General features: G+C 43.9%; 1 protein-coding gene across 3 annotated transcripts in view; it reads right to left on the bottom strand.

Moving 5' to 3' along the window:
* LOC139561802 (tudor domain-containing protein 7B-like) overlaps window positions 1–20,369 on the bottom strand; it is a 37,621-nt gene that overhangs the window by 8,427 nt on the left and 8,825 nt on the right. Inside the window, exons 2-15 of one of the 3 annotated variants that reach the window (XM_071379094.1) lie at window positions 18,459–18,671; window positions 17,548–17,692; window positions 13,747–13,966; window positions 8,085–8,164; window positions 7,109–7,359; window positions 5,572–6,194; window positions 5,111–5,327; window positions 4,769–4,880; window positions 4,411–4,613; window positions 4,021–4,155; window positions 3,351–3,434; window positions 2,562–2,696; window positions 2,306–2,419; window positions 37–173 (exon numbers count right to left, since the gene is read on the bottom strand). In XM_071379094.1, the coding sequence (XP_071235195.1) occupies window positions 37–173; window positions 2,306–2,419; window positions 2,562–2,696; window positions 3,351–3,434; window positions 4,021–4,155; window positions 4,411–4,613; window positions 4,769–4,880; window positions 5,111–5,327; window positions 5,572–6,194; window positions 7,109–7,359; window positions 8,085–8,164; window positions 13,747–13,966; window positions 17,548–17,692; window positions 18,459–18,671 (2,669 nt within the window). Of the gene's footprint in view, window positions 1–36; window positions 174–2,305; window positions 2,420–2,561; window positions 2,697–3,350; window positions 3,435–4,020; window positions 4,156–4,410; window positions 4,614–4,768; window positions 4,881–5,110; window positions 5,328–5,571; window positions 6,195–7,108; window positions 7,360–8,084; window positions 8,165–13,746; window positions 13,967–14,411; window positions 14,932–17,547; window positions 17,693–18,458; window positions 18,672–20,369 lie in introns of those variants that run through there. The other 2 variants (XM_071379092.1, XM_071379093.1) reach the window with 2 other exon arrangements.

The following is a 20,369-nucleotide window of genomic DNA, read 5'->3' as shown; positions in this document are numbered from 1 at the left end:
AGGAACTGACTTGTTGAAATGGACTCCCAGCCCTACCAGTGGTCCCCTCTGTGTTTGAAGAGATCCGAGGCAGCCATCTGGCGGTTGAGACTCCTCGCGGGGTCCTGGAAGTTCTTGTCGGGGAACAGGTAGACATGGGCTACACTGCGCTTGGTCTCATCCAGCTTGGCGATCTGTGGAGAGAGGTCGGGGAGTGGATAAGAAGCCCAATATTTCAATACACAATAAACATATTTATCATACAAAACAGCCCAATCTCAGAGTGACGTTTCCAATGTTAACTCAGCAAAGATGTACCAGCTGAATACACACATTCAATACAGTGGAGTGTCCATTTCTACTCTGAGCCCTCAACCCCTCCCTTCCACTAAGATGTACTTCAGTACTTTTCCATCATCCAGGATTTATCCATGCTCTTCTGTACATATCATGCTCTTCTGTACATATCATGCTCTTCTGTACATATCATGCTCTTCTGTGCTTCTTATCAGACAGCACCTGGAGTTATTGGGAATACACATTCTTACAGTCTACCACTAGATAATTACACTTCTCATACACAAAGAGCTTAAACCTAACACTACTTTCAATCTCGAAAGATATAAAAACTGTATATTCATACTAAGAGGATATAATGACATAAAACAAAGATATAAAACAGTAAAGATGCAAAGATATAAAACAGTAATATACAGTGCATTCGGAAAGTATTCAGACCCCTTGATTAAATATTTATTTTGTTATTCAGCAATCTACACACAATACCGCACAATGACAAAAAACAGAAATACCTTATTTAAATAAGTATCCAGACCCTTTGCTATGAGACTTGAAATTGAGCTCAAATGCATCCTGTTTCATTGATCATCCTTGAGATGTTTCAACAACTTGATTGGAGTCCACCTGTGGTAAATTCAATTGATTGGACATGATTTGGAAAGGCAAACACCTGTCTATATAAGGTCCCACAGTTGACAGTGCATGTCAGAGCAAAAACCAAGCCATGAGGTTGAAGGAATTGTCCGTAGAGCTCCGAGACAGGATTGTGTCGAGGCACAGATCTGAGGAAGTGTGCTAAAACATTGCTGCAGCTTTGAAGGTCCCCAAGAACAGTGGCCTCCTCATCTTTAAAATGGAAGAAGTTTGGAACCACCAAGACTCTTCCTAGAGCTGGCCGCCCGGCCAAACTGAGAACCCGATGGTCACTCTGAGAGAGCTACAGAGTTCCTCTGTGGTGATGGGAGAACCTTCCAGAAGGGCAACCATCTCTGCAGCACTACACCAATCAGGCCTTTATGGTAGTGGCCAGTTGGAAGACACTGCTCAGTAAAAGGCACATGACAGCCTGCTTGGAGTTTGCCAAAAGGCACCTAAAGGACTCTCAGACCATGAGAAACAAGATTCTCTGGTCTGATGAAACCAAGATTGAATTCTTTAGCCTGAATGCCAAGAGTCACGTCTGGAGGAAACGTGGCACAGAGAGATCCTTGATCAAAACCTGCTTCAGAGTGCTCAGGACCTCAGACTGGGGCAAAGGTTCACCTTCCAACAGGACAACAACCCTAAGCACACAGCAAAGACAACACAGGAGTGGCTTTGAGAGAAGTCTCTGAATGTCCTTGAGTGACCCAGCCAGAGTCCGGACTTGAACCCGATCGAATATCTCTGGAGAGACCTGAAAATAGCTGTGTAGCAAAGTTCCCCATCCAACCTGACAGAGCTTGAGAGGATCTGCAAAGAAGAATGGAAGAAACTCCCCAAATACAGGTGTGCCAATCTTGTAGCGTCATACCCAAGAAGACTCGAGGCTAAGACACTGCCAAAGGTGCTTCAACAATGTACTAAGTAAAGGGTCTGAATACTTATGTAAAAATTATTGTTTTTTTATGTTTCATAAATGTGCAAAAATGTCTAAACTTGTTTTTGCTTTGTCATTATGGGGTATTGTGAGTAGATTGATGAGGAAAAACAACTATTTCATCAACTTTAGAATAAAGCTGCAATGTAACAAAATGTGGAAAAGGTCAATGGGTCTGAATTCTGTGCGAATGCACTGTAAAACAGTAAAGATATAAAACAGTAATATAAAATCTCAATGTTAAGAAGAATTCCGCTTTATGTTTACGATGGTGACATACACAGGAGTATCTGTATGCATTTGTATCTCAGTGTGAGTATACAGTATGTGTGTGGGTTGATACATTCTCAGAATGGATATTGGAAGTTGTCACAAACTCACAAAAAAGATGAGTTCTATGCAAAGCCTAGTCAATCACACTGAGGAAAAAGAGGTGTAAAACATTACCTTCACGCTGCAGTCTGTGGAGTTGAGCACGGCGTCTCGGAACCACTGAACAGCGTCTGGAGTCCAGGAGCCCACACCACTCACAGTCAGGTCAGCCAGACAACACTTCACCACCTAGAGAGAGACTACTGCACGTCAGACTACATTACCCAGGCAACACTTCAACGCCTAGCAGGACTGACTACATTACCTATACACAGACCCCCCACACACACAACATCCCTCCATCCATCCATCCATCCATCCATGTTCTGACCTGTGGTGGGATGGAAATCAGGTCCCGTAGGAAAGGAGGTGGGACTTCCCTCAGCTCAATCACCTCCACTGAGGCCTGCACCCCCAGGTCTGTGAAGAGGATGTCCAACACACGACTACCATGTAGGTTAGTGATCTATAGGAGAAACAGGGGAATGAGGGAGGGTGAAAGGGAGGGTGAAAGATAATAACATAACATAACATAACATATGACCTGGTTGTCTAGGATGTGCTAGCATTGTGTGCTACAGATGTGGGATCTTAATTTGATCACTCTTATGTTGCTGAGAATTCTTCTGCACCGCAGGAGCTTGATGATTTACATACATTCACTGAAAACCCACACTAACACACAGTTATATTAAAAGTATTGCACTTTTCATGTAGCTTAATTTTGGCCAGCTAATAGCCTAACCACAGACCAAGCAACATTATGGATTATGGTTTCTGTAGAGCACTTTGATATATCAGCTGATGTAAGAAGGGCTATATAAATACATTTGATTGATTTGATTTGACTAAACGTTCAAATCCTGTTGCTGCAGGATTATTTTGACATGGCAATACTGGTCAAATTAAGATCCTCCATCTGTAGACATTTTGTACAATATTTGGTGTAGAATTGAGCTAGTTAACTTCCATCCAGGTAAGTCACCTTCTCCTCCACCTCTTCATTGTGGGTCAAACTGAAGCTAGATGGTATGACCTTTAGGCAGAACGGTAGCTGAGACATGCAGTATCTATCACTGCCACAAACTATTGACTGTATAGGCAATAGAATCCATCTCACCTCCACGCGAGACCATTTGCCTTTGTAGCGCGCCAGACAGCCTTTCCCACAGAACGGTCTGGATACCAGGAACTCTGACGTCACCTGCCACACAGAAGAGATTATGTTATCAGTATAGGACAGGATTATGTCATCAACGTGAGACAGACACAGGCAAAAAAAAAAACATGAGATCTACGTTGACTCAGACTGTTGAAGCAGAACATCTCAGGTCAAGGTTAATATATTGTATGTAGATTGATGAGTTTTTATTTTTACCAATTTTAGATTAAGGCTGTAACGTAACATGTGGAAAAGTCAAGGGGTCTGAATACCCTCTGAATACACTGTATATGCAATATTATGTAGCCTGGTATATATATATATATATATATATATATATATATATATATATATATATATGAGAGTCTGTATTTTGTGCATCTGAACAAACCTGAACACCATCTTAGTGAATGATAACTGGGGACTACGGTAGGTACTATGTTGCCACTGGGTCAATGACAGTCAGTTCCAGTGTCATGTGATGAGATGAACTAAGTAGCCTGTGTCTTAACCCCAGATTATGTTCCTTAATCTCAACTGTGTCTGGCTCTCAGCAGCCTCCTCAGAGGACGAGACAGACAGAAGCTCTCACACGCACACACACACAGTCACACAGACACACGGGTACCTGTGAGTGGAAGTATGCCTCAGCCTTCTCCAGGATCTCAGTGAGTTTGGCCAGACCTCGAGACGGGAGCTGGCAGTAGATGGTCCCGTCTGAACACACACTTCTCACAGCCACGTTCATATAGGCACTGTTCACCTACAGGGGGAGAGAGAGAACCATGGCTGGGTTAGACATGATCCCATTCCACTCAGATTCAAATACTATGGACTGAAAAACAGGGATTAATACAATACTGATGAAAGATGCTCAAGAACGTCTTCGACCCACTGACAGTGGTACTCTCCTCTCCTATGACAGTAACCCACCTGTATGGTGGTCTTGTCCTGCAGGGCTTTGATACATACAGCGTTGATGTTGACATCATCATCCCCTCCTATGACAGTAACTCACCTTTAGGGGGCTGGCCAGAGTCTTGTCCTGCAGGGCTTTGATACATGCAGCGTTGATGTTGACATCATCATCCTGCGACGTGTCGTACAGGACCACCAATGGGGTCTGCCCTCTCTCTAGGATCTCAGCCAACAGGATCTTGCCGCTGGCCATGGACTCAAGCTTCTTCAGGACAGCAGGCTCCTGGTAGAAAGGCTCCAGACCTAGGTAGGAAAACAGACACTTCATTAAGAAGAAGAAACTGAATCCAAACATCTGACTGCAACACTATTGTATACAAATCAACAAGCCTTCTGTAACTTTGTGATTTAAAAAATATATATATAATTCACTGTCTAAGATTGTGATCAAAACTCACCAGCCAATTGACACTTGGTGGCCTGGAAAGGCAGGTTAAAAAACTTCTCATGCAGCTCAAACACTTTGGCCTTGCTGATGACTTCTGAAAACCCGTGATCCACATAGTAAACCTACAGATTCGCAAAAAACAGTGAAAAAAAGTGGAGAGAAGTGATTCATTTTCTAAAATGTCAAACCCTAAACTCTCCTCCTATCCTTAAACCATTAACATGGCACCATAGTATAATATAATATATATTATAATATATTATATAACATAATATAACATATACCCTACAATATAGAAATCATTGTATCTTTATTCATTTCGAAGTTTCAACCAATTGACCTTTGAACTCACCTTGACCTTGTCAGCCATGACCTCTGTGACTTGTGCTCGTAGTACCTCCTCATCCTCCTCCGTCCTGACGGCAGCCAGCTGACCTGAGGTTAGGGAGAGCAGGGGTGTACCACTTTTCTTGTCACCAGTACGGGTGTTGTTGTCCTGGCAACAGTAGAATTCTCTCATCTTGTCCTCCAGAGCCTCCTGGGCTTGGGAGTAACCCTCTCCTATGTACCTGGATGGAGGATACACAGGGAGAGAGGGGAGGGTAAGGAAGCATTTCACGGGAAGGTCTACACCTGTTGTATTTGGCGCATGTGACAAATATAATTTGATTTGAGGGGGGTAAGAAGAGAGCGAGAGGAGAATCTTTCATTTCTTTCTATTCATCCAGGTAAGGCTTAGTTAAACAGCACTGAGGGCATATTCTTACTGCACCACAACCAAACGACTCCCATGCCCATCCCACTGGTTCTTACCGGAGTATGACTCCGTTGGTATTAGCAGCCTCCCCCACCAACACAGAGGGGTACTCCTCTCGGGGGATGAGAAGAGGAGGTACAGTCTGGGTACTGAGCCTCCTCCCCACCTCCTCTCTGGCCCTGCACTCCTCCACTGACTCCCTCCTGTTGCGGTTCTCCTCCTCCCTGGTCCTCTTGTACAGAATGGCCCGTTTGGGGTTGTCCGGCATGGGGTATTCGATGGTGCAGAAGTCGGAGAGCAGCGAGAGATTCTCCAGGATGTGTTCGGGGAGTTTGGTTTTGTACATGTCCAAGTAGAGTTTGGGTAAGGCGTGGGCCCATAGACCATTGCTGTATTTGACTAGAAGCTCTCCCAGTTTTTGTCTGAGGTCGGGAGAGAGGGTGGAGGGGGAGGCTGGAGGACTAGGGGAGGAAGAGGGGGTGGTGAGTGGGAGGGGGCTCATGGTAGTGGTAGAGGGGGTGGTAGGGGGCTTTGACTGGGGCTTGATGTCCATGGTTGGGGTGAAGGCGGTGGAGGTGGGGTATTGGACTCTGGTAGGGACAGGGGATGCGGTCTGTGTTGGTTCCTTAGCCGGGTAGAGGAGTAACTCATTGGGGTTGCTGCTGCATGGTTTCTCTACCTGGAACAGGAGGACATATTCTTCAGATAAACAGAGTCTAGAACAACCAGTGGCCATACAGTATGTATCAAGCATCTCAGAGTAGGAGTGCTGATCTAGGATCAGGTCTTTCCTGTTCATGTAACCTTATTCATTGTGATCTAATAGTCAAAACAGATCCTAAATCAGCACGTTTGATACATATATGCCCAGATCTAAAACACACAAAAGGATAATACTGCCATTATAAATCACATAATATTAAAATACTTCACACCATACGTTATGCAGTTGTGGGGACTTACAGGCTATTTGACTTCGAGAGTATCAACTGTTACAACGGGTATAAGGTGCAAATATTTTTGCTCTTGCGAACCAGATGAGGGATGCTTATGACGGTATTACTGAACTCCATGTAAACATAGAAAATGTTTGGCTAGAAAATAAAACGCTATGTACAATATCAGTATTACACTCAAACAATGTTCTGTTTAATAAGCTATACATTATTCATACAGCTTTTAAAATAAACTGAAATAAAGTATTTAATATATACAGGATCATAATTTGAGCTAGTTTGCTACATCAAAATAATCCTGCAGCAACAGGAAATGTGAATTATTATGTGGATTATAATTAATGGACATTTTTGTAGGGGTTGGTACATTTTTTGTAAAGATATATCAAGTCTGAAATTTCAAAGTGGAAATTACAAACTTCAGAAGCCTTTTTAAACCTCAAATACACTACAAGTTTTAATGTCCTACATTGCAGGAAAGTTCTCCTGCAATAGGGTGGTCAAATTAGGTTCCTACATCTGTACATTCTGCGCAGATGTGTGTTCAGTGCTCCAGGTCTTACCAAGATAGTGATATTTCAACAGTGTTATTTAATACTGTACAGCAGTATAAATACAATACAAGTATGGTATGTACGGTGCAGATGTGTGTCCAGTGCTCCAAGTCTTTGATTGCTTCACTAGGCAGGTCCTGTTTGTACAGTTCTCTGTAGAGCTGAGGCAGCTTGGACACCCAGAAACCATTACTGTACTTGTTCAGCACCTCTCTGATACGCCCTTGCACCTTCTGGGGGTTGTAGTTCCCCCCGGGTGAGGGGTTGTAGTCCTTGGGGTAGTGATGTGGCATGGGCTTCCCAGAGACAGCATTTTCTTTGAAGTTTGTAGAAGCTGGAAGAGGAAAGAGGGGGACATTTTAGGTGAAATTGGTTAGGCACGATTTGTATGAAATAATACAGGTATAGACGTGTTATTGCACAGTTTTTGGGATCATATGGAATATATAAGTCCAGGAGTCTGTCCTGACAAGGCAGCTATAGTCTAGGGCCCAGAGAAAATCTCTGTGTTACATTGCAAGAGACTTTTGGTGCCTCGGGGTAACACTAAAAACGGTCTGCTTTCCTAGACCTGTCTCTTATTACCGAGAATTAAGTCATGAGTTAGCAGCCTAATGCTAATCTCTAGCCTGTAATGTGATTTTTGCTTTGAGACAGGCTGTATTCAAAGACAGTAATGTGAAGGACTGGAACCAGAGGGGTCAGTCATCTCTTGAAACAGTCATTTACACAGCTGTTTTACTTCTGATGTAAAGACTGATCTCTCTGTGAGGAACTACACCCCAGATGAAAACAGCAACCGATAAAACCCCTGATCTGGGACAGTCAGTCTATTGTAGTCCTTAAACGGTCCTACATACTGTTGCTCTGCTGGGCATTTGTGTGTGTGTGTGTGTGTGTGTGTGTGTGTGTGTGTGTGTGTGTGTGTGTGTGTGTGTGTGTGTGTGTGTGTGTGTGTGTGTGTGTGTGTGTGTGTGTGTGTGTGTGTGTGTGTGTGTGTGTGTGTGTGTGTGTGTGTGTGTGTGTGTGTGTGTGTGTGTGTGTCAGTGTCCCACGTACAGTTGCTCTGGGTGTTCCTGGAGAAATGAGTGTACACTTCCTTCTGGAACAGTGACGGCAGGGTCATCCTTTTGTCTGACCTAAAACACACAACAAGAAGAGAGAGAGAGAGTGTTGACTTAGAACCATTTCTACTGTATCCTTCAAATGACAGAGAGTCTAAGGGGCAGACGAAGCGGTCTTCTGGTCAGGCTCCACATCGCGCACCGCTCCCGAGCATACTACTCGCCAATGTCCAGTCTCTTGACAACAAGGTTGATGAAATCCGAGCAAGGGTAGCACTCCAGAGAGACATAAGAGACTGTAACGTTCTTTGCTTCACGGAAACATGGCTCACTCGAGACACGCTATCGGAGTCGGTACAGCCAGCTGGTTTCTTCACGCATCGCGCCGACAGAAACAAGCATCTTTCTGGTAAGAAGAGGGGTGGGGGGGTATGCCTTATGATTAACGAGACGTGGTGTGATCATAACAACATACAGGAACTCAAGTCCTTCTGTTCACCTGACTAAGAATTCCTCACAATCAGACAAAACAGACACTTCTGAACCAATGGCGGACAATGGAGGAATAACACAAGGACTTGCATTCATTTCCTTTTTGTTTAGTTTCCTGGTTGGATACATAATGGCAGTTTGTGTCCCCATTTCTCACCAAAAAAAGACTCAGGCGGAAGAAGCCAGCAATATCAGTCAACTCAGTCAGTGTTAGATGAGACTGCTGTACTCTACTGTACCATGTTCACACACCATAAACATTAGGCCTGTGCTAGAGTGTAGAGGCCTGAGATATCCTCATAGAAATGGAATAATTCCTCGAACAGTCATCCCCATTCAATTCAATGGGTGAGTGAGCCTTCTCCCCTTCTACTTACTACCCATAATTCTCTCTGAAGGGATCTTCTCCATCCCAGAATTACCTTAGACAATGGGAGCATAACATTCTGAATAGATCACGCTTATACAACAGAGTCGCTAGGCAGAACAGCACCCGAAACAGGCCTGAAATCCCCAGACATAGATAATTGTGGGCCCGGGTCCTCATTTATCATTATTGCATAGAAATTATTCTAAAATACTACTTGCGAACGGAACTTAGAATGTTCGTACGCATAATAAAAGTATGATTTATCAAACAAACCTACGAGCATCATACTCACACCGGTAGTAGATAACCATTGATAAATACCAATTGTTATTAGCTTCAGTGATCGTGCACGACCTTGGCTGTTTGCATTTCGAAACGCCCCTAATTAACCACATAGGGTCAAAAATCCTCCCTTTAAAGCCAGTGGGGAATATACAACGCAGTACCATAAAATACAAAGCACAACCAAATAGAACTTGGAAAAAAATACTTCTCTGAGACTGAATAAGAGGTGCTAGTGTCAGAGATTGAGTACAGCCAAAAGGTTTTATTTGGCTCGCTCAGTTGTGGCTTGACCAGTAAACATTGCTACAAAGAGAGGACCATTAGGACAATTCAAGTAGCTTTAGCAATGGCAAATTTACTTCAAATGAGTAGGCAACACTCACCAATAAGCCATCCATCCTCAACAGCTCCCTCCTGTAGGTGTATAGGCCAACATTGCTGTTCTGCAGAATGAACGAGTGGTGCATTCCACCTGGCCACTATAGTCTTTCCCGCGTCACATAACCTATCACCTGCACATTATGAGTGGAAGCCTTTTCAGTTCATATAGTTGAACTCGTTTTGATTTGGTGCTTTTATGGCGATGTGCGTGCTGTCAATTGTTCCGTTCGTATTTGGGAGCCCTAATGGAAAAGAAACCCCTCTTGACTTCAACCAGTTGTGCGATGGTGTATCGAAATTGTATTTAACTGGTCGTTTTGCTGATGATTGCATCCAAAACATTGGTTCATCGAGGGCTGTGAGATGCCGATCAACAAGCTCCCGCTGAAAAGTAAAAACCCGAGGGTGGATAGCACTTGAATGTGCACCGGAATGGCATGTGCTTGCCTTTCTAAATCCTTAGAGATTGGTTCGGGAAACTACAGTATATATGATGAGCCAATATGTATTTAGTGCAAAAAAGTCCCACCTGTCTCTAAAAACGGTCTCTAAGAAATGCAATGTGTGCCAAATCTTCAAAACAGAGCAAGATCAGCCATCTCTCATTGGATTTCCCGTTATCTGTCTTTTATTGTATATCAACAATGGTTTTACTTTCACACGTACCTCTACTTTAACAAATGACTGTACTTTATCAAATCAAATGTATTTATATAGCCCTTCTTACATCAGCTGATATATCAAAGTGCTGTACAGAAACACAGCCTAAAACCCCAAACAGCAAGCAATGCAGGTGGATATATGAGTTTATAGGAGTTTTCATAACCATGTTGAATGACCAGGAAAAACTCCCGTCCATAAATCATAGCCTAGGAGTTTCTTTCCCCTGGTCAGGTCAGGTGAGGTTGTGGTCAGCACACAGGAAAACTCCTGGGCCCACTGTACATAACACTGGAATCTACATTTAAATATTATATATTGTAAACTAGGATGGATAGCTACATATACAGTTGAAGTCTGAAGTTTACATACACTTAGGTTGGAGTCTTTACATACACTTAGGTTGGAGAATTTCTAGTTAACAAACTATAGTTTGACAAGTCAGATAGGACATCTACTTTGTACATGACACAAGTAATTCTTCCAACATTTGTTTACAGACAGATTATTTCACTTGTAATTCACTGTCTCACAATTCCAGTGTGTCAGAAGTTTACATAAACTAAGTGTGCCTTTAAACAGCTTGGAAAATTCCAGAAAATGAAAGTCATGGCTTTAGAAGCTTCTGATAGGCTAATTGACATCACTTGAGTCAATTGGAGGTGTACCTGTTGATATATTTCAAGGCCTACCTTCAAACTCAGTGCCTCTTTGCTTGACATCGTTGGAAAATCAAAAGAAATCAGCCAAGACCTCAGAAAAAAAATTGTAGGCCTCCACAAGTCTGGTTCATCCTTGGGAGAAATTTCCAAACGCCTGAAGGTACCACGTTCATCTGTACAAACAATAGTATGCAAGTATAAACACCATGGAACTACGCAGCCGTCATAACGCACAGGAAGGTGAACGTACTTTGGTGTGACAAATGCAAATCAATCCCAGAACAGCAGCAAAGGACCTTGTGAAGATGCTGGAGGAAACAGGTACAAAAGTATCTATATCCACAGTAAAACAAGTCCTATATCGACATAACCTGAAAGGCCAGCAAGGAAGAAGCCACTGCTCCAAAACCGCCATAAAAAAGCCAGACTACGGTTTGCAACTACACATGGGGACAAAGATCATACTTTTTGGAGAAATGTCCTCTGGTCTGATGAAACAAAAATGGAACTGTTTGGCCATAATGACCATCGTTATGTTTGTAGGAAAAAGGGGGAGGCTTGGAAGCTGAAGAACACCATCCCAACGTGAAGCACAGGGGTGGCAGCATCATGTTGGAGTGTTTTGCTGCAGGAGGGACTGGTGCACTTCACAAAATAGATGGCATCATGAGGGAGGAAAATGATGTGGATATATTGAAGCAACATCTCAAGGCATCAGTCAGGAAGTTAAAGCTTGGTCACAAATGGGTCTTCCAAATGGACAATGACCCCAAGCATACTTCCAAAGTTGTGGCAAAATGGCTTAAGTACAACAAAGTCAATGTATTTGGAGTGGCCATCACAAAGCCCTGACCTCAATCCTATAGAAAATATGTGTGCAGAACTGAAAAAGTATGTGTGTGCAAGGAGGCCTACAAACCAGACTCAGTTACACCAGCTCTGTCAGGAGGAATGGGCCAAAATTCACGCAACTTATTGTGGGAAGCTTGTTGAAGGCTACCTGAAACGTTTGACCCAAGTTTAACAATTTAAAGGAAATGCTACCAAATACTAATTCAGTGTATGTTAACTTCTGATCCACTGGGAATGTGATGAAAGAAATAAAAGCTGAAATAAATCATTCTCTACTATTATTCTGCCATTTCACATTATTAAAATAAAGAGGTGATCCTAACTGACCTAAGACAGGGAATTCTTACTGGGATTGAATGTCAGGAATTGTGAAAAACTGAGTTTAAATGTATTTGGCTAAGGTGTATGTAAACGTCTGACTTCAACTGTAACTGTTAAATACTTTCTGCCCCAACAGTTAACAGGAAGCCAGATAAACTTTTGAGACCGTCTGTAATCAGGGTTGGGTAGGTAGGTGAGTTTCTAAATGTAATCCGCTACTAGTTACCTGTCAAATTATTTTAGCAGTAACATTACATTTGTATAACCAAATTCAGTAATCTAATTACTTTCAGTTAATGTTGAATTACTTTCCCCTTATGAGGCATTAGAAGAATAAAAAAAGGATTCATAAAACGCATTTGGTGTGTCATCGTAATGGTCTCTGACATCATAGTGGTCTCTGACTTGTAGTCAGACTCGCTCAGGTGGAACAAATTTAAACTTGCACCTTTCTTCCATGCTGAATTGAATGCCATTGAGAAAACAGAAAGATGTCAATGTATTTTTTTTCCGCAAACATCCTTTCTGAATTTAAAATGAATCCAAGAAGTAATCATCTAGTTAAAAAAAATATATCTGAATCTGATTACAATATTTTAGCTGATAACGTAACTGATTACAGGTACTTAAAATATATATATACTGTATAATCAGATTACATGTAATCAGTTGCTCTCCAACCCTGGCTGTAATGTGAGTGACCTCACATACACTCAGATGTGTGTGTGTGGGCATGTGTGTATGCGTGTGTGTGTATCTGTGTGTGTTTGTGGGTGTGTGTATATCTGTGCGTGTGTTTGAGTGTATATCTGTGTGTGTGCATGTGTGTGTGTATCTGCGTGTGTTTGTGGGTGTGTGAATATCTGTGTGTGTGTTTGAGTGTATATCTGTGTGTGAGTGTGTGTGTCCATGTATATCTGTGTGTGTGTGTGTGTGTGTGTGTGCGTGCGTACGTACGTGTGTTTGCGTGCGTGTGTGCATGCTGCCTGCCTGCGTGTCTCTTTGCATTTGATTTGAGACGTCAGATGAAAGTGACTGTCCTACTACAGACATGCTGATTCATTGGGCTGCTAATCTGTAGAGTGCATGGAACAGAATCCCCCCCCCCCCCCGCAGCGACGGCAATGCTTGCAACTCAAAGTGATATTTCCTTAAAGCTGGAATCCTTAATGGTGAAACAGCCACATCCATTTGCGTTATTACAACAACAAAGAAGATACTGAAAACAAACCGTTTTTCTCCCTCTGACATCATCGCACGCACGGTAGACGAGAACAATATGTGCTGAAATGTTTTTCACTAATCTGCGAAACGCTCCTCAGCTCCGCAACAGAAACAATAACAACCGTGGTGGAGCGGCCAGTGGCACTATTTCCCCCAACTGCAGATTCCACCTTTAACAGAGTAAGAAACTCTAACTATTTCATTTCTAGAGAGTCGTTCTACAAGGACAGAATTTCAAACAGCCCCAACAGAGGATAGCTATTCACAGTACTAGGTCAGCAGAGCGAGAAAACGTCAGTCTGTCTTTATTTTTGACAAGTTCTTCCTCCATTGAACTCCTTTCAGTCATAAGGGAATGATTAGTGCAGTCTAGCCAGTCTAGTTTATGGTTTCCACTAATCACCACTCACCTCTCAAAGGGCACATAGGACTTCCTGGTAGCAGGGGTGTTCTGATTGATTGGTTTGTTCTGGTTGGAGCTCTGATTGCTCTTTCCCTCTGATTGGGTGTTCCTCATGTCCCTCCCCTGTCTGAAGTCTCCATGCTGGCCTCCCAATCCCCGGCCGCCCCCACCTCCTCCTCGCCCCACACCCCTGTGGTCAGGCTGTCTCAGGGAGGTTCTGGGCTTGGCTAGGGAGGAGACAAAGATGGTGGTGGCAGGATGATAAGAAATACACAGCTGTATACACACATAGAAACATGTACAGAACTAACACACACAAATAGGCAAAGCATTCCACGTCATACTCAGAAACGCACGCCCTTCACATCCATCATCTACAACAGGTCAGTTGGCAAGGGGAGAAAATAACACAGTTAGACAAAATCCTCCCTTCCACACCTCTGCAGAACCTAATACTCACGAATGTGGCAGTCTGCCTCACAACGCAACTCTGACCTGTCTGATTCTGTCTGATATGTTACAGCCCATCCCAGCTGTCATGACGTCACACTCCACACCACACAACACCACTTCACACCACACTACTCCACACCATACCACTAAGCCTGACTGTCTCCTCCTCCCTCCTCCTCTCATCCTCCCTTCCACACCTCTGCAGAACCTAATACTCACCAAGTCCTCCACCGCAGCCAGGTCGCCTCCTTATTCCACTGCTTGTACAGATACTTCAGCTTCAGCTAATTACCGAATGTGGCAGTCTGTCTCACAACGCAACTCAGTTACACAGTGTCTAGTGACGCGCCATCTGAGGTTAGGCGAGGCGACACTGGAGGTGGCGAGACAGAGACAGATACAGCAGAAGTAGCATCCCAGAGTTTCCTGGTTTTGGATTTCAGAAAGGCACAATATTTCTAGCTGTAATCAGCCTCCATTCAGGAGATGTGAAGGGAGAGAGGGAGAAAGATAGAGAGGAAGAGATAGAAATAAAGAGAGAGAGAGAGACAGACCGACAGAGAGAGGAGGCAGGAAGAGACAGAGGCTGCTGCATTGGCATGCGAATCAGCACCTTACCTCTTGCTTCCAAATGCTCTGTTCACAGCTACGATTAGTTTCTTTGCTCTATCTTTCTCTGTCTCCTGCTCTCCCGCTCTCTCTGCTTCCCTCCCTCTCTCTCGCTCTCTCTCTCTCTCTGCCTGCCTGCCTCCCTCCCTCTCTCTCCCCCTCCCTCTCTCTCGCTCTCTCTCTCTCTCTGCCTGCCTCCCTCCCTCCCTCTCTCTCCCCCTCCCTCTCTCTCTCTCTCTCTCTCTGCCTGCCTCCCTCCCTCTCTCCCCCTCCCTACCTCCCCCTTCTCTCTACTTCATCCCCCTTCTCTCTCTCCCCCTCTCTGCTTCATCTCTCCCTCCCTCCCCCACCCCCTCTCTCTGCTTAATCTCTCCCCCCCTCTATCTCTGCTTCATCTCTCTCTTCTTCCCTCATCTCTCTCTGCGTCCTCTCTCTCCCTCCCCCCTCTCTCTCCATCTCCCCCCCTCTCTCTCTCTGCTTCCCTCCCTCACTCTCTCCCCTTCTTATTCTCTCTCCCCCCTCCCTACCTTCCCCTTCTCTCTCTCTACTTCATCCCCCTCCCTCCCTCCCTCCCTCCCTCCCTCCCTCCCTCCCTCCCTCCCTCCCTCCCTCCCTCCCTCCCTCCCTCCCTGCTTCATCTCCATCTCCCTGCGTCATCTCTCTCCCCCTCTCTCTCTCTTCATCTCCCTCCCCCCTCTCGCTCTCCCTGCCCCTCTCTCTCTGCTTCATTTCCCTCTTCCTCCCCAATCTCTATCTCTCTGCGTCATCCCTCCCCCTCCCTCTCTCTGCTTCATCTCTCTCACCCCCAGGCCCACCTCTGGTACAGTCTGGTCCCTCAGAGGAACAAGGAGCAAAATAGGCCACTACATGTACCTGCCATAGCAGCACGTAAAACTACTGAACAACAACACCACCTGAAAGAATGTACTGAATACTGAAAGAATGTACTGAACACTGAAAGAATGTACAGAACACTGAAAGAATGTACAGAACACTGAAAGAATGTACAGAACACTGAAAGAATGTACAGAACACTGAAAGAATGTATTGAATACTGAAAGAATGTACTGAATACTGAAAGAATGTACAGAACACTGAAAGAATGTATTGAATACTGAAAGAATGTACTGAATACTGAAAGAATGTATTGAATACTGAAAGAATGCACAGAACACTGACAACTTAATAAGGAAATAGTCAAGCTACCTTTCCATGTCATTAACTTTCAACCTGTCAGCATACTCTTGTAAATCCAGTACATACATTGTCCTACATCGCTGTCCCACTGGGCACAGACGTCAATCAATTCAACGTTTAATCCACGTTGGTTCCACGTGGAAACAACGTTGATTCAACCAGCGTGTGCCCAGTGCGGTCCCATTCCAAACGTGTTTAAGTAGTTGAGTTCAGACTTATTCTACAATCAAGCTTAAGTGTCCGTGTAATTTGATAAAAGTTAATTGCATCGTCACCAGTTTCATTCCAAAAGGGAACATTCAATGGAATCAGTATGAGGTGAAATCTCAGTTTCAAAAGGCTTGGATCTCTGCTAATATAATAGCAGGTATATACAGAGACAGTCACACAAGGCTGCCCTGCTCAGATAAGACCCAATATGCCTTTCTACACTGTAGGTTTGGTGGCTATGGAAAAGGCTGAGGCTACGGATCCCCGTAGGTAACCACCCTGTCCCACCGCATCCTGAATCACATTCTGCACGTTTCTTTACCTCTATTTTACACACACATTTTTGTGGTCTCCTTCCCTTCACATGTCTCCCAGTCAATAGTGAATGATACGTCCACGTTTGGACCTCAATCAGTCTCATGGGGATATGCATTTAGAGCTTCTTGAGTTATACAGCGTTGCGTCGAGGTAGCCTACAGCGTTCCGTCGAGGTAGCCTACAGCGTTGCGTCGAGGTAGCCTACAGCGTTGCGTCGAGGTAGCCTACAGCGTTCCGTCGAGGTAGCCTACAGCGTTGCGTCAAGGTAGCCTACAGCGTTCCGTCGAGGTAGCCTACAGCGTTGCGTCGAGGTAGCCTACAGCGTTGCGTCGAGGTAGCCTACAGCGTTCCGTCGAGGTAGCCTACAGCGTTGCGTCGAGGTAGCCTACAGCGTTGCGTCGAGGTAGCCTACAGCGTTCCGTCGAGGTAGCCTACAGCGTTCCGTCGAGGTAGCCTACAGCGTTGCGTCGAGGTAGCCTACAGCGTTGCGTCGAGGTAGCCTACAGCGTTGCGTCGAGGTAGCCTACAGCGTTGCGTCGAGGTAGCCTACAGCGGTGCGTCGAGGCAGCCTACAGCGTTGCGTCAAGGTAGCCTACAGCGGTGCGTCGAGGTACCCTACAGCGTTGTTTTAAATTATGTACAGTGAGTAAATTAAAGTAGATGGTGTTAACAAACTGCAGCATAGTCTACCTGTGTTGATTTTAATCAAAGCACATATTTTGCTTAGTGGCACGAACTGTTGCGTTTTGGCCACGCACAATCATCCTAAATGCTCATAAGAAATGAGGTGGTGTTTTTTGTCTTCCAGTAATGTTACACTGCTATTGTATTCGGTTCTGTTATGTAGAAACCCGCACATGCGCAGAAGCGTGGGGACCTTTAGCTGTGGGGAAGAGGGGTCAAGAAAAGTCAGCTCCGAAGCCACTCCATATTGAAAAATAATATGGATTAGGCAGTCAGACAAAGACCTCCCCCCACACAGACACACACACACAGACACACACACACACATACCCCCTACCATTGAGGATGAGAGGGGCGGCCGGTTTGACCCTCATCTGACAGTTGACCATTTGGGGTCGTCCAGTCTTCTTGGAGGTACGCTGTCGAGCCACCAGTTTGGCAACGTGGGCCGTCTCGCTGGAGACTGAGGCGAAACACACCATCTGGAGAGGATCGAGAGGAGACACGCAGACGTGCACACACACACACCACAGGGCACACTCATTATCTCACACCAGCAGGATGCTAATCGTTCAGGATCATTGCTTTAATTACTTTGACGTCTCATAGAGACATCTTTTGATACTTTCATTATCTTTAGCCAGCCACTGGAGTGTATGTGTGCAGTAAGCGAATTGTGGGGACTAATAGTAAACGAACAAAAATTTGACCAACTGGGGACATTTTGTTAGTCCTGACGAGGTCAAATGTTATATTTCTAGGGGGTTCAGGGTTAAGGTTAGAATTAGTGTTAGAATTACATTTTGAGTTAGGGTCAGAAGCTAGGGTTAGTTTCAGGGTTAGATGCTAGGGTTAGATGCTAGGGTTAGGTTAGGGTAAGAGTAGGGGTTAGTGTTAGGTTTAGGGTTAAGTTTAGGGAAAATAAGATTTTGAATGGGACTGAAATCTGAGTCCCCACAAGGTTAGCTGTACAAGACTGTGTGTGTGTACGTGTGCGTGTTTGTGTGTCTGTGAGTGTTGGTGTGTGTGTGTGTATATATGTGCGTGTTGGTGTACATGTGTTGTGTGTGTGTGTGTCCATGTCCGTCCGTCTATGTGTTTGTGTGTTTTCTCCTCATGCTGTTTGTCTCCCGGTCCGTCCATCCACCCACCCACCCACCCATCTATCCGTCCATCCATCTATCCGTCCATCCATGCATCCATCCATCCATGAGTTTGTATGTGTATGTGTGTACACTCTCTCCTCACCTCCCCAGTACGGTTGCGCTCCATGTGAACCACGCTGGGAATGCTGTGCAGCAGGGTGTCCAGACTGGCATGACCCATCTGTTTATGAGGGATCTGTTCACCAGTCAGAGCCTTGTATTCAGACTGGAGGCGAGACAAAGACACCCCGGGCCCGCTCTTATTGGCCGCCAGCACCGCCCGTAACATCCTCTTCATCAGCTCCACGTCTGTCATCTATATGGACATAAAACCAAGAAGTAGAAATTCTTGGTAACAGTTTTATTAGGACAAAGACAGCTGTTTTATATCATAGTTTGATCCATTGACCTATTCAAATAAAGGGTGACTTACATAACTATTATTATTTTATTTGACCAGGTTGTCCTGATAAAGGTGAGGTCAAAATACCTATTTTTCAAGGGAACCCTGGCCTAAATGCCTGGTCTCATAGACTAGACGTAACATAGTAAACGTAAATCCGGGACACCTGGCCAGGAGGGCAGAGTACTGGCACTGTCGTAGAACTTTACATTATAGCACCGAAAGTGGGACCAACATGGTAATAGCATGGTAGCAAGTTATAGGACAATTAAAAAAGTATGTTACTGTGCTTGTTCTGTAATTAATGGAAACTAATTCCCCTGTCTTTGGGCACAATACAGATGTGTTGTATTAAAAAGGTATTGGTACAAGGCACAGCCCCTTGAGGACATCATCAGATATACTTTGAACAGGGGTGCCTTGTCAGACAGGCTTCCTATCACTGATCTAAGAACAGATTGTCAGGGACAGGAGACTATTGACTATTCGGATCTAATCTTCCAAGGTAGTTCAATTGTCTTCTTAGACTTTTATGAATCCTTTAATACAGTGGAACATGAGTTTCTATTTCTCTCCCTTGACAAATGTGGTTTTGGGGAATTATTTTGTAGTACTATTGAAACTCTTTATAATGAATGGGAACAGTTCCATTAAATTAAAGGATGGCACTTCTACTAGATTTGAAAAGAGGAATTAGGCAAGGTTGCCCAATTTTGCCTTACCTCTTCCTGCTTGCAACCCAACTTCTTAAATGTTCTGTTAAATCCAGCAATATAAAGGAGATCTCTATTGCTGACAGAGATATTATCATAAGTCAGCTTGCAGATGACACCACCCTCTTTTTGAAAGATGCTGATCAGATTCCTAGAGCAGTCGACGTGATAAATATTTTTCCCAAAGCATCTGGTCTTTGCCTACACCTTAATAAGTGTAAATTGTATGCTGTTAAAGACTGTGTGATACCCTATTGCATATATACTATATGCAATATTCCAGTCAAGGAAAAGGTAACATACCTTGGGATTACCATGTGTAAGGGTCAACAGGAAAGATAAGATGCTCATTAAATTTCATACCTATTATCGAAAAAAACTAAAAGAAGTTGAACCATTGGTTGCAGAGGGATTTATGCTTGAAAGGTCGAGTATTGCTTTCTAAAGCTGAAGGTATCTCCAGACTTAGTTATGCAGCCCAGTCCCTGCATCTTGACAACAAAATAGGTAAAGCAGTTGACCAGATGCTTTTCAACTTCATCTGGAAAAACCGTACACATTATACTAGGAAATCTGTCGTTATGAATACATATGAATATGGTGGACTCAATTTTTTGGGATTTTCCTACTTTCAATAATACTTAAGATAAATTGGGCTAAACATTTCAGAATCTTACTTCAATTTGGAATTGCATCCCTCCTTACATCTTCTCCCATTTTAGTGGCTTCAATTTGATGTTACTTTGTAACTATAATATTGATAAGATTCCTACAAAATGATCTGCTTTTCATAGACAAGTATTATTAGCGTAGTTGTTAATATATAAACATCATTTCCCCCGCATAGGTATTTCATTTGGAACAATAAGGATATTTTGTATAGAAACAAGTCTATTTT

This window comes from Salvelinus alpinus, chromosome 31, assembly GCF_045679555.1.
Source record: "Salvelinus alpinus chromosome 31, SLU_Salpinus.1, whole genome shotgun sequence".
Taxonomy (NCBI): domain Eukaryota; kingdom Metazoa; phylum Chordata; class Actinopteri; order Salmoniformes; family Salmonidae; genus Salvelinus; species Salvelinus alpinus.
This window is presented reverse-complemented; position numbering and strand designations above follow the sequence as displayed.